Raw genomic sequence first — 16,459 nt, 5'->3', positions numbered from 1 at the left:
AAGAACGAAGTCGTCAGCTGCCACAACAGTATGCAAAGATTCAAAGAAAAGGGTAGGTTCTGACGTGATACGTCTTTGATGGACGAGTAGAAAAATGCTTAGTAGCGCGTCCGGCTGAACCGTGAAACTTAAGAAATTCCAGAAAATCTCCGACGTTTCGAATGGAGACGCAGAATAAGAAGATAAAACGAGGATGGTCCTGGCAGACATTGCTCCCCAGAACGTGATATCGGTCCGTGTCAAGAATTTTTTTTTCCGGCCACAAGAAACTGGTTGGAGAAAGCAGTCCCGCTCATTAGTAGCAACGCGAGAAAGTGAACTAAGTCAAGACGACGGACGTCTGCGAGGGCGACTCCACCTGTTATACAAGCGGAGTCAACAATAGGCATCAAAGCTGTGGAGGCACCACCGACTGCGTTACTCGAGGTGGCACGCGTAACAAATTACAAGCTTATGTTCTGGAGTTCCTCAGATTTGCATGAAACACGTTAACCACTACAGCCTTAACGTAATATTTCGCCCGATCCTCGATTAACTGCTGCTAAGTGGTTTACAGCCATGTGCGCGTTCATTTTTATCTTCTCTTCACGGATACGTATTCATCATTACTAATATGCGACACTGGATATTATTATGAAAGTGTAGGTAGGTCTTTAGAAGTTGTGTTTTGAAGTTGGGAGAATCTATGTAGAAACACATCAAATGGCACGGAAAATATTTCGTGACTTCTACATTCGACCATTCCGTGAAGTGTTAATTTACGTGCAGTGATATAGTTATTCTGTGACTTAGCTTTTGTTAGTTATTCCGTGCTGTTCATGTCTATACAATTCATTCATGTGTGTAGTGTTAAGTTATTGCTACATATATGTGGGAATAAAGGAATTGTTTTCTCCAACACCCATAATTTCAATGTTTCAAACGTGACTAGTGATGTTAAGACACTAACTGACATAACTGGGTTAATACATAACCGACTACGTCTATGGGTAGTTTCGGGACTATTGGCATTGTGTACTAGACAGTAGATGACTGCTGATACGAGGAAGAGGCGTGTGGATGTCTGCAAAAACAACTTCTTAGGCTTTTCAGGCTTTTACTCTAAAATCTTCACCCGCGGCTAATGCTTATTTTATCAACTTGTTCCGCATCAAAGGAGCATCGGAACAGAAAAGCCCACGTGCATATTACATAAATCGAAAAAGCCATGAAATGATGAACATTGTAAATTACACATTGATCTGGTTTTTGGGTACTGCATGCATTGTCCTTCACAACAATCCGTTTTCTGTGGGTTGCCAGTGCTGAGGTTTATTGTGTCTTACTTAATTCGGGTTGAGAGACAGAGATAGACGACCTATTTCACAATAATAAATGCTACACGAGAGTTGTTCTCATTCTGAACAAAAATAAATAAATAAATAAAAAGGTCAGAGAGTGTCCAGGTCATTCACGTGTCGACTTCCCCAAAAAGCTTACGAGAAAGGACTAAAATATTCACATGTGTGTGAATTGCTAAGGAACCAAACTGCTGAGGTCATCGGTCCCTAGTCTTACACACTACTTAAACTACCCTACGCTAAGAACAACACACACACACACACACACACACACACACACACACATCCACGCCCACGCCCGAGGAAGGACTCGAACCTCCGACGGGAGGGCCCGCGCAGTCCGTGACAGGGAGCCTCAAACCGCGCGGCGAAAAAGGACTAGCAAAGTTATTTTATTCTGGAAGAAGTGTTAGTAGATTCTGATGTAGTTATTTTAGTAGTGGGTAGCCCCTAGACATTATTTGCCAATGTATTCACAGTAATTTCATAATACTAATGTGTTAGAGCTAAACAGTTTTTGGACCAAACAATAGAAAGCATGACTGATTATTACCAAGTAAAAATAAATGTCGCAATTATGATATATATATATATATATAACTCCTCTTGTAATAGCTAGCAGGGAAGGACAGAAGATTAAGTTCTAACATCCCGTCGAGAGCGAGTTCATTACGGGCAGAGCACATGCACGAATACGACACAGGTGGAGAAGGAAATGGGTTGTGTTTCCTGCGAAGGAAACTTCCCGGTTTTTGTCTAGATCGAAGTATGGAAACTACAGAAAAAGCAAATCTAGATGGCCGGACAAGAGTCTGAATCATGCTCTCCAGGAATTCGAATCCAGTTCTCCATCTCTCTTGGATGGGGCTGCTAGACTCGAAGAGCATGAAGTCTTTATTATAACGCCAGCTCCTTTTCAGATTTTATGCAAACACTGCACTACATTGTAGTCAGTACTGATTGTGGGTCTCCCACGTGCCGTGCTACTATACAATTTAGCGGTACGGTAAATATCTTTCATTATTTATGTAAGAACGATAAAAGAAATGACCCGCGAAATTACACACCTATATCCACAAATTCGGTTTGGTGCAGGATTCTTGAACATATTCTCAGTTCGAACATAATATACTGCTTTGAGACGGAAAAGCTTCTGTCTATAAACCAGCACGGATTCAGGAAGCATTGTCCTGTGCGAAACTCAGCTTGTTCTTTCCTCGCACGAGATCCTGCGAACCATAGATGACGTACAACAGGCAGATTCCATATTCCTTGATTTCCGTAAAGCCCTTGCCACGATGACCCTCTATGACTGTCAAGAAGGCTGAGCATACAGAGTAAGTTCCCAGATGTGTAGTTGGCTTGAAGACTTCTTACGTACTACAACGCAGTAGCACTATCCTCGACGGCGACTGTTCGTCAGAAACAAGGGTATCGTCAGGAGTGCACCACGGAAGTGTGACAGCAAAGCTCTTATTATGTGTCTACATAAACGACCTGACTGTCAGGGTGAGGGTGGGCGGTCTGCGACTGTTTGCTTACGATGCCATGGTGTAGAAGAGCTGTCGTCGTTCAGTGAGTGCAGGATGACTTGGACTTTCTAGTTGGTGTGACGAATGGCAGCTTGCTATACATACAGTAAAATGTAAGTTAATGCAGATGGGTGGTAAAAACGATACCGTAATGTTGGAATACATCATTAGCAGTGTGCTGCTTGACATAGCCAATATTTAGACGTAACGCTGCAAAGCGATATGAAATGGAACGAGGATGTAAAGATTGTAGTAGGAAAGTCGAATGTTCGACTTCGGTTCATTGGGAGAATTTTAGGAAAGTATGGTTCCTCCATAAAGGAGGCAGCATATAGGACACTAGTGGACCCATTCTTGAGAGTTGCTCGGCTGTTTGGGGTCCTTACCAGGTCGGATTATAAGAAGACGTCGAAGCAATTCAGAGACGGGCTGCTCTATTTGTTACTTGTAAGTTCTAACGATCGGTTTGTACTACGGAGATGCTGAACCGGCATTTGAAACAGTCTGCAGAACGATTCTACTGCCGCAAATTTTTGCGTAAGGACCACGACGACACGATAACATGACAGTAATCGGGGCTCGTACAGAGGCATAGAGACAGTGGTTTTTCCGTCGCTCTATTTGCGAGTGGAACAGGAAAGGTAATTACTGCTAGTGATACAAGGAATCGCGCCAGGTGGTCCAGCCTGACTGGAAACCGAGATGGATCGGGATCGAATCCTGGTCAGACCAAGCATTTTTCAGTTCGCGTTTTAAGATAGCCTCGCCTCTCAACGAGGTGGGGAGTCGCCAGAAGCGACACGTGGTTCGGACTCCTCGTTAAACTGAAGGTCCCATTTCCACCGGTTGGATAACTGGGATAAGTCAGGGACACGCAAGTCGCCGAAGTGGCGTCGAATTGAAAGATTTGCACCACGCCAATGAGCCATGTTGTACCACTATAACCAATGTATCCACCGCCACGCACCATTGGAGTATGAATGTGCACTACTGGCCATTAAAATTGCCACACCACGATGAAATGGAGATGATAAACGGGTATTCATTGGACACATATATTACACTACAACTGACATGTGATTACATTTTCACGCAATTTGAGTGCATAGATCCTGAGAAATCAGTACCCAGAACAACCACCTCTGGACGTAATAACGGCCTTGATACGCCTGGGAATTGAGTGAAACAGAGCTTGGATGGCGTGTACAGGCACAGCTGCCCATGCAGCTTCAACACGATACCACAGTTCATCAAGAGTAGTGACTGGCGTACTGTGACAAGCCAGTTGCTCCGCCACCATTGACCAGACGTTTTCAATTGGTGAGAGACCTGGAGAATGTGTTGGCCAGGGCAGCAGTCGAACATTTTCTGTATCCAGAAAGGCTCATACAGGACCTGCAACATGCGGTCGTGCATTATCCTACTGAAATGTAGGGTTTCGCAGGGATCGAATGAAGGGTAGAGCCACGGGTCGTAACACATCTGAAACGTAACGTCCATTGTGAACAAGAGGTGACCGAGACGTGTAACCAATTGCACCCATACCATCACGCCTGGTGATACGCCAGCATGGCAATGACGAACACATGCCTCCAATGTGCGTTCACCGCGATGTCGCCAAACATGGATGCGACCATCATGATGCTGTAAACAGAACCTGGATTCATCCTAAAATATGACGTTTTGTTATTCGTGCACCCAGGTTCGTACACCATCGCAGGCGCTCCTGTCTGTGATGCAGCATCAACGGTATCCGCAGCCATGGTCTCCGACCTGGTAGTCCATGCAGCTGCGAACGTCGTCGAACTGTTCGTGCAGATGGTTGTTGCCTTGCAAACGTCCCCATCTGTTGACTCAGGGATCGAGACGTGGTTGCACGATACGTTACAGCCATGCGGATAAGATGCCTTTCATCTCGACTGCTAGTGATACGAGGCCGTTGGGATCCATCACGGCGTTCCGTATTACCCTCCTGAACCCACCAATTCCATATTCTGCTAACAGTCATTGGATCTCGACCAACGCGAGCAGCAATGTCGCGATACGATAAACCGCAATCGCGATAGGCTACAATTCGACCTTTATCAAAGTCGGAAACGTGATGGTACGCATTTCTCCTCCTTACACGAGGCATCAACAACTTTTCACCAGGCAACGCCCGTCAACTGGTGTTTGTGTATGAGAAATCGGTTGGTAACTTTCCTCGTGTCAGCACGTTGTAGGTGTCGCCACCGACGCCAACCTTGTGTGCATGCTCTGTAAAGCTAATCATTTGCATATCACAGCATCTTCTTCCTGTCGGTTAATTTTCGCGTCTGTAGCACGTCATCTTCGTGGTTTAGCAATTTTAATGGCTAGTATGTGAGGATACATATACGAAAACTGAAGGAAGGTGAGCAGGTCATGCCGCCAAGGAGGTTATTTGCTAAAGAGGTAAGGAAAGACAGACATACAGACGGCGATGTAACGGAAACTATGTGAATGGCTAGAATATGTGAAGCTATACAGGGTGAAAAGTATTTAAACCGACAAACTGGGAGGTTGTAGGGACATCAAAACAAATGTTTTTCCCTAGTGTCATTTTTTCCCATGAGGATTATTTATTGTTAGAGGGCGTATTAGGCTCTTCAGTTGTAGGCAACTACTGTCCACCAGTGTAGTAGTGCACTGTCTCTGTTTACTAATGGAGCGATACACCTGGAGTGAATACACTGATATGGTTAGTGCGTACTACATAGCGCACCACAACGGACGAGCTGCACAGGGGTTTAACGACAACAATATCCTAATCGCCGTATCCCGCATCATACGACCTTTGCTGCTGTGTACCAACGTCTGCGTGAGACCGGGTCATTTAGCAGATTACCTGGACAGGGACGCCGTCGCACGGTAAGAACGCTGTAATTTGAGGAAGCTGTCTCGCAGCATGTGGAGCGGGATCCTTCAATCAACACTCGTGCAATTGCACTTAACATGGGGACGAATCAGACACTCCTCATAGGAAAAAATGACATTAGGGATAAACATTTGTTTTGATGTCCCCTACAACCTCCCAGAGTTCGTCGGCTTAAATACTTTTCACCTGTATGGACGATTCTGGTTGGACACTGTACTGAAAAGAAGGTTTTCACCTAGCAGTAGCCGGCACGGTAGCTCAGCGTGTTCGGTCAGAGGGTTAGCTGCCCTCTGTAATAAAAAAACTGAGTTAATAGATCAACAACGAACTTAAAAGGCTGTCTTACGACATCCGCCCCGATCAGATTCAACGAACAAAAACGAACAAAATGAGATTTAAAAAAAGCAGTAGATGTCAAATGGCTGATGGACAAGAGGGGAGGAGGAGGAAAAGTAAAAGACAATAATAATAGTTTGAAAGATGTAATTTGCACGATTATGATAAGGCGCGAAACGTGTCTGCTTTTCGTGTAAGGAATCCAGAAGTTAAGAATGAGGTGAGGGATCAGAATTAGGCGAACGCACCTGAGGTCCGAGAGCTTGGGATAGGAGCAGATGCGGAGCGTCTTGGAGTTGGAGCCGACGGCGTAAAGGCGTCCCTGCGGGTGGAACTCGGCGCAGCGCACGGCCTGCACGTCCTCCAGCGTGGTGACGGCGACGAAGCGCGGCCGGCCCGGGCCGCCGCCACTGCCCACGCTGCCGTTCAGGTCGCCGTCGCCCACCGCCGTCGCCGGCTGCTGTAACACGCAGGGAAACACACCGTCACACGCTGCCCCCTAGCGTCGCACAGTGCGCCGCAGCTCTCGAGTAATTTTAATGAAACTGTAACTGCCTAACAGAGTGCTCGTCCACCTTTGGAAAGCAATACAGCAGCGATTCCACGTGGCAGGGATTCGACAAATGTCTTTCCTAAGTTTCTGAAGTTACGAGCCGTGGTTAGGGGCCGGGGGCAGGGAATAGTCGCAAAAGTGACAAGAATAATTCTTCGGCAATTGGTAGAACTGGCGCCTTCACTAGACATCATTTTGTATTAATTCCCCTAGCGCCATTGGTGTAGTAACATTACTGAGGTCACTGTGACTCTCTTTGTGAGCGCTACTCATTAGATGAATTTATGGATATAGTAAGTGGGTAATTTCCCAAACACACCCCCCCCCCCCCAAAAAAAAAATAAAAAAAAAATTTGAAAATATTGAGTGTCATGTAATACTTTGTGTAATGTAATATCTTGTAAAGATACCTTTTATTAACCTGACACGTTCCACATCATTACGAAGTGTCGTATTCATGATCTATGGAACAATTACTAATCTAATCTAATTTCACGTGTTCGGTTGGCAGAAATTAGACCCCTAAATACCAAGGTGATAACAACAGGCTGCGTTTCCTGTTACGGAAATCAGGAGCACAAACTGTCGTAGTGCTTCGGACGACTTAAGAGGTTTACGTGTGGTTTTCTGGTTTTAAAAGTGGTCAAATGTCAACTGGTGACGAATCACGACCGCGACGTCCGACGAATTCCAGAACGCACGGAAACATTGAAAAAATACTTCTTGCGATCGCATGTGAGCACTGTAGAACAATCGATGAATTTGTAGAAATTACTGGAATATCCTGAAATTTAGACTGAAGATGAAACGTGTTTCAGCAAACTTGTTCCGTGTGTGCTTTCATACGACCTGAGGGTCAATCACTTGCGCGCGTGTCGGAAATTGAAAGAAAAGTCAAAAACTGATCCGGATTTTGACGCAAAAGATACCACAGACTTCAAATGGTGTTATGGATAAGACACAGAAACCAACCAACAATACAGTCATTTGAAGACTCCTCCATTTAGCTGGCTGAATAGTCGTTAGTTGCCGGAGGCCAAATCAATAATTACTCCCCCCCCCCCCCCCCCACAAACACACACACACACACACACACGCCCACACACATCTCGACATCAAGGGTATCTTCCACCACCAATTCGTTCTCCAGAGTTTCACATTTAACCAATATTACTACCCTGAAGTGCTAATACAATTACGTGAAGCAGTGACAAAGAAACGACCCACACTGTGACAAGCAGGAGATGGGCTTCCGCACTATGACAACGCCACTGCGCACACAGCAAAAGGTGTCACGCAGGTTTTGGCGAATAATTAAATGACAACGGTTTCCCAACCATCACACATCATACGGCTGTTCGCCAAAGCAGAACTGAACTTGCTGTAACTTATTTTGTTCTCCACCCACTGATTCCTTCCACTGACTCACGATTATACTCAACAACGACGAGGTACTGGCGAAGGCGCAGCGCGATGTAGCACATTACTTTTGTTACAAACACACATATTTTTGCAGCATCACAGCTTGCTTGTCTCCCTGGATTTCCAGCGGCCCGGTAACCAGAGGAATGGCACTTCCTTCCCTTGACGGAGTATAAAAGTAGTATGTCTTGCGCGGTCTAGTAGTACAAGTGTAATACTAAAGACAAAAGGGTTTGATGTTCTGACAGCAGACCAGCGAGAGGGAGTTTTGGAATGAGGCGCGTTAGGCTGAAAAGCGGATTGAATTAAAAAGCTATGGCGCCACATGTCGCTGAAGTGGTGCTTATCAAATTAAACAAACAACAATGCCGGTTATCACTTCTGGTGCGTCCAAACCTATTTTAAATGGATGGATGGTAGCGTACTGCAAGAAAAGCAACAGTATCTCTCATACGAGTAAGCATAGGTAAGGGACACTGACGCGCTTTATTGCTACTAAACACCTATACCATTCCCCAACGTATTCGGAATACACGAAATCATATTCGCCACAAGCGGTACGTGCATCTGTAAGGAAACTTTACAACTGGCTTTAAGAGTGAGACAATGTCATCCGGAATGTTCGCACAGAACTACAGTAATATATTAACACGCGAGTTTTACAGAAAAAATAGCGGGGTCCCAAGAAAATACCTGTTTCTTTTGTTTCAGAAAATACTGCGACAGTAGAGTCATCAAATATCATGTATCTTTCGTGAGCTGTAAAGTACAGCCATGAAAGAACATAAAGCAAGCTGGTTATCTTAGCACACCGTTGACTCCTGACAAAACAACCACAGAGCGTTAGGATTCCATTATCTCACGTTGTAATAATTTCTTGCTCTCTCTCAGTGTTCGGTCACAAAGTCGTTAGTGTATCGCGGCGACTTACTTGTGACGGAAAGCTACTAGTTTACCACGGACGGCGATAAAGTCACCGTTATCGCTCGTTGCTGTGGAGTCAAAAAGCAGTGTTTTTCACTACTGGTGTTTTCTTTTGAGACTGGGAAAGAGGCATATAACCATTGTATATACTGAAATATCCACACGCTGCCACAACCAGCTTCCAAATTTTACTGTCATAACTCGACAATGATGTTTTGTTATGTATACAACGAGCTTTTGTTTTCTAGAAGAGATTCACAGAATATGGAATAAGAAACAGACACGATTACTGCCAAATGTAACTTTTTTTTAGTTCTATAAAGGCAGTGAGTATTTGAAACACACAAAAAATAGGTTTTCATTGCAATCCAGAAAGCACGCCGATATCTCAAGCACACACTCACTCTTTGACCAAAATCTCTAGCGTGACTGAAGAGGGAGTTTATTGGCTCAGTCTATGGTTTCGTTACGCAATGTCAAAACCCCGCCGAATCAGTCACTGCCACGAAGAACCGTCTAACACCTTCGCAAAAAATGCAAAAATTCAAGACTTCGTAACGGATGTAGTTATGATCAAGGCAACAGAGAGCATATTTATCCGAGAACTCAAAGCGCGATTCCGATCAGAGTTAAATATACCTTCGCCAAAGGCCGCGACGAAAGAAAGCCCGAGGATGCAGACGCGTGCGAGTGAGAACGCGGTTTGCAGTCGCTGTGTTTTCCCGCTGTCGGTGTACTGCGCTTCCACGCCAGCACGCTAAGCATCCGCAGGCAATGAAAGCGGTCATTAGCGGCCCAGCATCACAAATATTTTCTCACGTACGCTATAGCGCCGAAAAAAAAAACCAAAAAAGCGGTTGCCGCTAAGGATACAAAAACGTGCTAGGTGACGTGACAGCCACATGACGACTTCCGCAATCCTACACCGTCTCCTTTAAAAGCCGTCCTCACGACGCAAGGAGCTTGTGACGTCACAACATAGAATTCCACGTTCCACTACACTGCTAAGCGTGAAGAAAAGAATCTGGGGTGTCATCAAGAATCTGGGGTGTCATCAAGAATCTGGGGTGTCATCAAGAATCTGGGGTGTCATCAAGAATCTGGGGTGTCATCTTATGGAGATGAATGTAGGCATCGAGATGCGATATCGTTTTTTTGTCACAAGCAGGACTTGGAAGTCCCCGGATTGTGGCGTTAAATACTGTTTTTAATGGATTTTTTGTCATAGGTTACGTGGTACGAAGATAAGCTGTTTCAAGACATCAGCAAATTGAGAATATCTCGAAAATGCTTTGCTTTACATACGATTTGTTATAATAAAATGACTGGAAGCTACGTATCTGTGGTTCCATGCTCGACATTTTTAGTGTTTTAACTTGTGTGCTATGAGAAGTACACCGTTTCAATGCTACGTCACAATGACCCAGCAAAAAGAGCGTCGTTTTGGTATAGTCTGTCAGTTAAATATAAAATAATGACATTTGTACATACAGTCTACCATATACGTACGCCCGGCTGCCATGTCGAAGCCATACGGTAGTTGATAGTATGACCTATGAAGAGAACGTCAGTAGATAGATTCGCGTCCACCCCCCCCCCCTTCCAATTTTTTCACCTTTGTTTCCTAAAAGGTTCTGGGAGGTTCCTATTAATTTAACTGAAGTATTATCTGCAATAATCGATGTTATTTATTAAAAATAATGTATTTGCTACAATTCTTGCTACATAATCCAATGACTGGAATGATTTTCCAATGACCTGAAATCTTAACGTGAATGTTAGTCTATCTCAGAAAGTAAACTTAAGTTACATACTGAAAGTTTTAGCTATTATAAACTTCGTGTAAAATATATGTACCTATCTCCTGGTTCTATGGACTGCCTCGTGTTTTTATTTCCGGAAAATACTTTTTCGGTGATGGTGAGCAGTTAGAAAAAATCTCTTCCCCCATTCAAATGTAGTTACGAAACGAATCTCTATCTTGAAACTTAAGAGATGGAGAACGTTAATTTAGGGTGTTGGTAGTTAAGCAACATCGAGGATACGGATAATATGCACATGCACTTTAAGTGTATTCAACGTAAATCCGAAAATGGAATGAAGATTCAACAGAGTTAACGAATAACTTCTACTACTACGTGCCAGGTGAATTTATTGATCAATGCAAAATAAAATCGTCGTAACTTTTGAATGGATTGCATCAGGACGCTCAAACTGCACGGTACGTAGCGGGGCATGATGGGAATTAGTATAAACATGCATCGTTTGGTTTAGCCACGAAGCCCACTTCCATTTGGACGGATTCGTCAATAAGCAAAATAGGTGCATTTGGGGAACAGAGAATCCGCATTTCGCGATCGAGACGGCTCTTGACCCTCAACGGGTGACTATGTGGTGTGTAATGTCCAGTCACGGAATAATCGGTGCACTATTCCTTGACGGCACGGTGACTACCGAACGATACGTGAGGGTTTTGTAAGATGATTTCATCCCCATTATCCAAAGTGACAATATGTGGTTCATGGAAGAAGGAACTCGACCCCATCGTAGCAGGAGAGTGTTTGATGTCCTGGAGGAGCACTTTGGGAACCGCATTCTAGCTCTGGGGTACCCAGACGCCACTGGCATGGGCTTCGACTGGCCACCATATTCTCCTGATTTGAACACATGCGATTCCATTTGTGGGGCTATATTAAAAACAAGGTGTACAGCAATAACCCCAAAACCACTGCTGGGCTGAAAATAGGCATTCAGGAGATCATCAATAGCATCGATGTTCCGACATTTCAGTGGATCATGCAGAATTTCGCTATTCGTCTGCACCACTTCATCTCCAATGATGGCACGCATATCGAACATGTCATAACCTGAATCCGAATATCTGTAGTGACGTTTACACGTTGGGTGAAGTGTGTGCACGCCTTAGCTTCTAACTAATTTACCTGTTTTCATAAAGTTCAATGATTGTCACCCTATATCTCAGATCGTTGTACAGCCTTATGTACTGTTCAAGCCAACGACGAATCCAGAATCTTCTTCCCGATTTTCTTCGACAATCGCTGAGAGAGTTAACGCAGCTATTTATGTACGTTCATTTTCGTAAACGAATTGTGATTTACACGCCAGATGCAGCCAGGAACTACCGCTGGAGCGCTGCGGTCGCATATCGCGATAAGGAGCGCGTTTTGTTAGATGTGACAGGTCTTCGTCTTCACAGCGTGCAGCAACCACGACGGTCACTCCGTCTGACGGGCTTGGCGATGAGAAACAGGCTCTGTGAGATGTTGGCGCAGGGACAGAAACGAACCTAAAAAGTGTACGTACTTTTTTTTCCCCCGCAAATCACAGTTCACACTTGTGTCTTATTTTGTAATTAGTAATTTTTTGCCAGTTGTGATTTAAGAATGATAAAACACCATTAGTAACAACAGTGAAGAGCATGCACGAACATAATCAGCTCATACTGCCATTCTTTTTAAACATTTAGAGACTAATTTCAGAAGCTCCGTGCGACTGCCGACTTACGATACTGTTGTAGAAAATAAATTAACAGACATTTCGTCACAGTTTGTCCGTGATCAGCTTACTTTACATCTACATCTACACCCTGCAAGCCCTCACTGTCACTTCTCCCCCTTCCTCTTCCAGTCGCGAATGGTCCGCTGGAAGAACGATTGTTAGTAAGCCTGCATGTGAGCTGGAATCCCCTAATTCGAAGTTCATGGTCTTTTCTCAAGATAGACGTAGGAGAAAACAATATATTGGTTGAGCCCTGTAGGAACGTACGCTCTCAGAATTTCAACAGCAAACCACATCGTAATGCAGAACGCCTCTCTCGCGGTGTCTGTCACTGCAGTCGTCTGAGCATCTCCGTGACGCTTTCGCGCTTACTAAATGAACCTGTAACAAAACGCTCTGCTATTCTTTGGCCCTTCTCTATTTCCTCGATCACTGCTATCTAGTACTCATCCCAAATTGACGAGCTCTATTCAAGCACTGCTCCAACGAGGGTATTGCAAGCTATCTCATTTGTGGGTGGACTACATTTTACGAGGTTTCCTCCCCGCACGCGTAGTCCCAGATATTTTATGTATGCGGCTGCTTCCAGTGATTGTTGTGCAATCGAGTAACCACAAATAATTGGTCTTTCTGACTGTTTACGCGTAGTACTTTTCATTTGTCTATGTTCAGGATTTTGTTTGTAACACGCCAGCTTTAGATGCAATAATTTATTTCCCTATTTTAGTCGAACAACAAGTTTCGGAGCTACAACTCTGTTCTCTATAACTACATTGACTATATTTAGGCTTAACATTTGCTTAAGTTTAAAACTACCTCCTGACCCACGCAACATCTTTGAATAACGTCCAAATTTGCAGTTAAACTTCAACTCAAGCAACATATGCACAGGTGCATTGGTAAATACCATGAACATGTTACATTAAGTATATTACGAAGTTTTTCACCGATACAGAAGATGAACATTTCGTGGCCAAATGTAGGTGATACGAGCTGAAGCATATGTGATTCCAGAAGACAGTTACTGAAAATGGAGCTATGGCTAGGAAACCTGTTGGACAAAAATATGAAAATAAAACAATGTGACCTGCGAATAGGGAACTTCCAATGCCATACAACCGGGCAAAATGCACTGAAAACTACAGAGGGTCTACCTTTGGCGCAGAAGCTGGCGATTCACCCACAATGTGTTTTTGTTTAAATATGCTGGAATGCCCGTTGTTGTTTGGTCGTAACATCAGCGATGAATTATCAGGACCGTATATCACCTACGGCTGTGCGTCCGAAGTGATTAAAGGCGGAAGAATCTCTCAACATTTTCTGTAGGGACGACCACAAAGAAGATACTTGTTGCGTAATATCGACCAGAGGCAAAATGCTCCCATCTGAGCACAAAAACGCAAATGTGTTCTTGTTAATTTAAAAGACTATAACTGGAAAGGGGGGGGGGGGGGGGTACCAGCCGCCTCATTCTACCTTTCTCAGCGCCTTTAAAAAAGTTGCCAAAAATTTTTGGCATGCGATCATACACTACTGGCCATTAAAATTGATACAGCATGAAGATGACGTGCTACAGACGTGAAATTTAACCGACAGGCAGAAGATGCTGTGATACGCAAATGATTGGCTTTTCAGAGCATTCACACAAAGTTGGCGCAGGTGGCGACACCTACAACGTGCTGACATGAGGAACGTTTCCAACCGATTTCTCATACACAAACAGCAGTTCACCAGCGTTGCCTGGTGAAACGTTCTAGTGTGATGCCTTGTGTAAGGAGGAGAAATGCGTACCTTCACGTTTCCGACTTTGATAAAGGTCGGATTGTAGCCTATCGCGATTGCGGTTTATCGTATCGCGACATTGCTGCTCGAGTTGGTCGAGATCCAATGACTGTTAGCAGAATATTGAATCGGTGGGTTGAGGAGGGTAATGCGGAACGCCGTGCTGGATCCCAACGGCCTCGTATCACTAGCAGTCGAGATGAAAGGCATCTTATCCGAATGGCTGTAACGGATCGTGCAGCCACGTCTCGATCCCTCAGTCAACAGATGGGGACGTTTGCAAGACAAAAACGATCTGCACGAACAGTTCGACGACGTTTGCAGCAGCATGGACTATCAGCTCGGAGACCATGGCTGCGGTTACCCTTGACGCTGCATCACAGACAGGAGTGCCTGCGATGGTGTACTCAATGACGAACCTGGGTGCACGAATGGCAAAACGTCATTTTTTCGGATGAATCTAGGTTCTGTTTACAGCATCATGATGGTTGCATCCGTGTTTGGCGACATCGCGGTGAACGAACATTGGAAGCGTGTGTTCGTCATCGCCATACTGGCGTATCACCCGGCGTGATGGTATGGGGTGCCATTGGTTACACGTCTCGGTCACCTCTTGTTCGCACTGACGGCACTTTGAACAGTGGACGTTACATTTCAGATGTGTTACGACCCGTGGCTCCACCCTTCATTCGATCCCTGCGAAACCCTACATTTCAGCAGGATAATACACGACCGCATGTTGCAGGTCCTGTGTAGCCTTTCTGGATACAGAAATTGTTCGACTGCTGCCCTGGCCAGCACATTCTCCAGATCTCTCACGAACTGAAAACGTCTGGTCAATGTTGGCCGAGCAACTGGCTCGTCACAATACGCGTCACTACTCTTGATGAACTGTGGTATCGTGTTGAAGCTGCATGGGCAGCTGTACCTGTACACGTCATCCAAGCTCTGTTTGACTCAATGCCCAGGCGCATCAAGGCCGTTATTACGGCCAGAGGTAGTTGTTCTGGGTACTGATTTCTCAGGATCTATGCACCCAACTTGCGTGAAAATGTAATTACATGTCAGTTCTAGTATAATATATTTGTCCAATGAATACCCGTTTATCATCTGCATTTCTTCTTGGTGTAGCAATTTTAATGGCCAGTAGTGTATTCGCTCTCTTTTTTAACACGCATTTCACTTCTCACTCAGACAGGCTCCCGTAACTGTAACTAGCTCACAACCACTAGTCCATCACTAAGTCACTCATACCCATCCCCTGCCACCACTCGCCTATTCTCACTCACTCATTCATTGTCAGTAACTCTTTATGTCACTGTCTCCCGCCTCACAGCCACATTCTCCTGTCCTACACCACGTCTCCTCTCACTGACACTTCTCTCTCTCTCTCTCTCTCTCTCTCTCTCTCTCACTTCTAGTATATCATTCCTTCATGCCTGCTACTGCTGCTGCCTCTTCTCATTGTCACTATTTCTACCTTCCGCGTTGTCACTGTCATAGACTCTGCCTCTCATTGTCACTGGCTCTCACCCACTTACACTTTCTCCTCCTCTATTCCTGTCCCAATGGCACTGTCTCCTCCACTCTTTTCCTAACTCTGTTCTGTCATTGTCAGTTATGTTTCACTGCCACTGTTTCCCTCGCTTTCTCTCACATTGCCATTGTCTCCTTTGCTCTTTCTATACCATAAGCACTATCTACTGTCTTCCAGTATTTACTACTTTTTCGTCTCCTTTCACTGCCACTATCTCCTCTCTCAGCATAAAAAGCATGAATATATTTGCAAGCCATTTTTTTTTTTTTTTTTTTTTTTTTGCAACTGATACTTCAGAGTCTGGTGCAGTTGAGACCTCACTTTTCATTCGAAGTCTTTTATACATGAGCATATTCGCCTTTTTTGTGCTCCGATAGGAGTATTTTTCTTTGGTTCCCTTCTTTTTCCTGCTGCAGCGGGGCAAGTCACTCGTGTAAAAAATGTATTAGGTAGTAAAATTCTGAGTCTACTTCTTGTGAAACTGAAATAATGGAAGACTGATTTTACGCCTCAGGCCGGATTTTACGTGAAAAAAAAAATTGCATGTGCCTCATTGCTATAACATGGGGTTTCAAGAACCTTTCTGATGATAACGGAGACACATAACAGCATATTTCT

General features: G+C 44.5%; 1 protein-coding gene across 4 annotated transcripts in view; it reads right to left on the bottom strand.

Annotated features, from left to right (window-relative positions):
* The window catches only part of LOC126480950 (WD repeat-containing protein 47), a 702,106-nt gene that overhangs the window by 19,899 nt on the left and 665,748 nt on the right, over positions 1-16,459 (bottom strand). For all 4 annotated transcript variants that reach the window (XM_050104374.1, XM_050104375.1, XM_050104377.1 and 1 more), the window contains one exon: positions 6,353-6,564. In XM_050104374.1, the coding sequence (XP_049960331.1) occupies positions 6,353-6,564 (212 nt within the window). The remainder of the gene's footprint in view (positions 1-6,352; positions 6,565-16,459) is intronic.

The sequence above is a fragment of the Schistocerca serialis genome, chromosome 5, assembly GCF_023864345.2.
Source record: "Schistocerca serialis cubense isolate TAMUIC-IGC-003099 chromosome 5, iqSchSeri2.2, whole genome shotgun sequence".
NCBI classification, from domain to species: domain Eukaryota; kingdom Metazoa; phylum Arthropoda; class Insecta; order Orthoptera; family Acrididae; genus Schistocerca; species Schistocerca serialis.
Note: the sequence above shows the minus strand (reverse complement) of the source record. Positions and strands in the feature narration are given on the sequence as shown.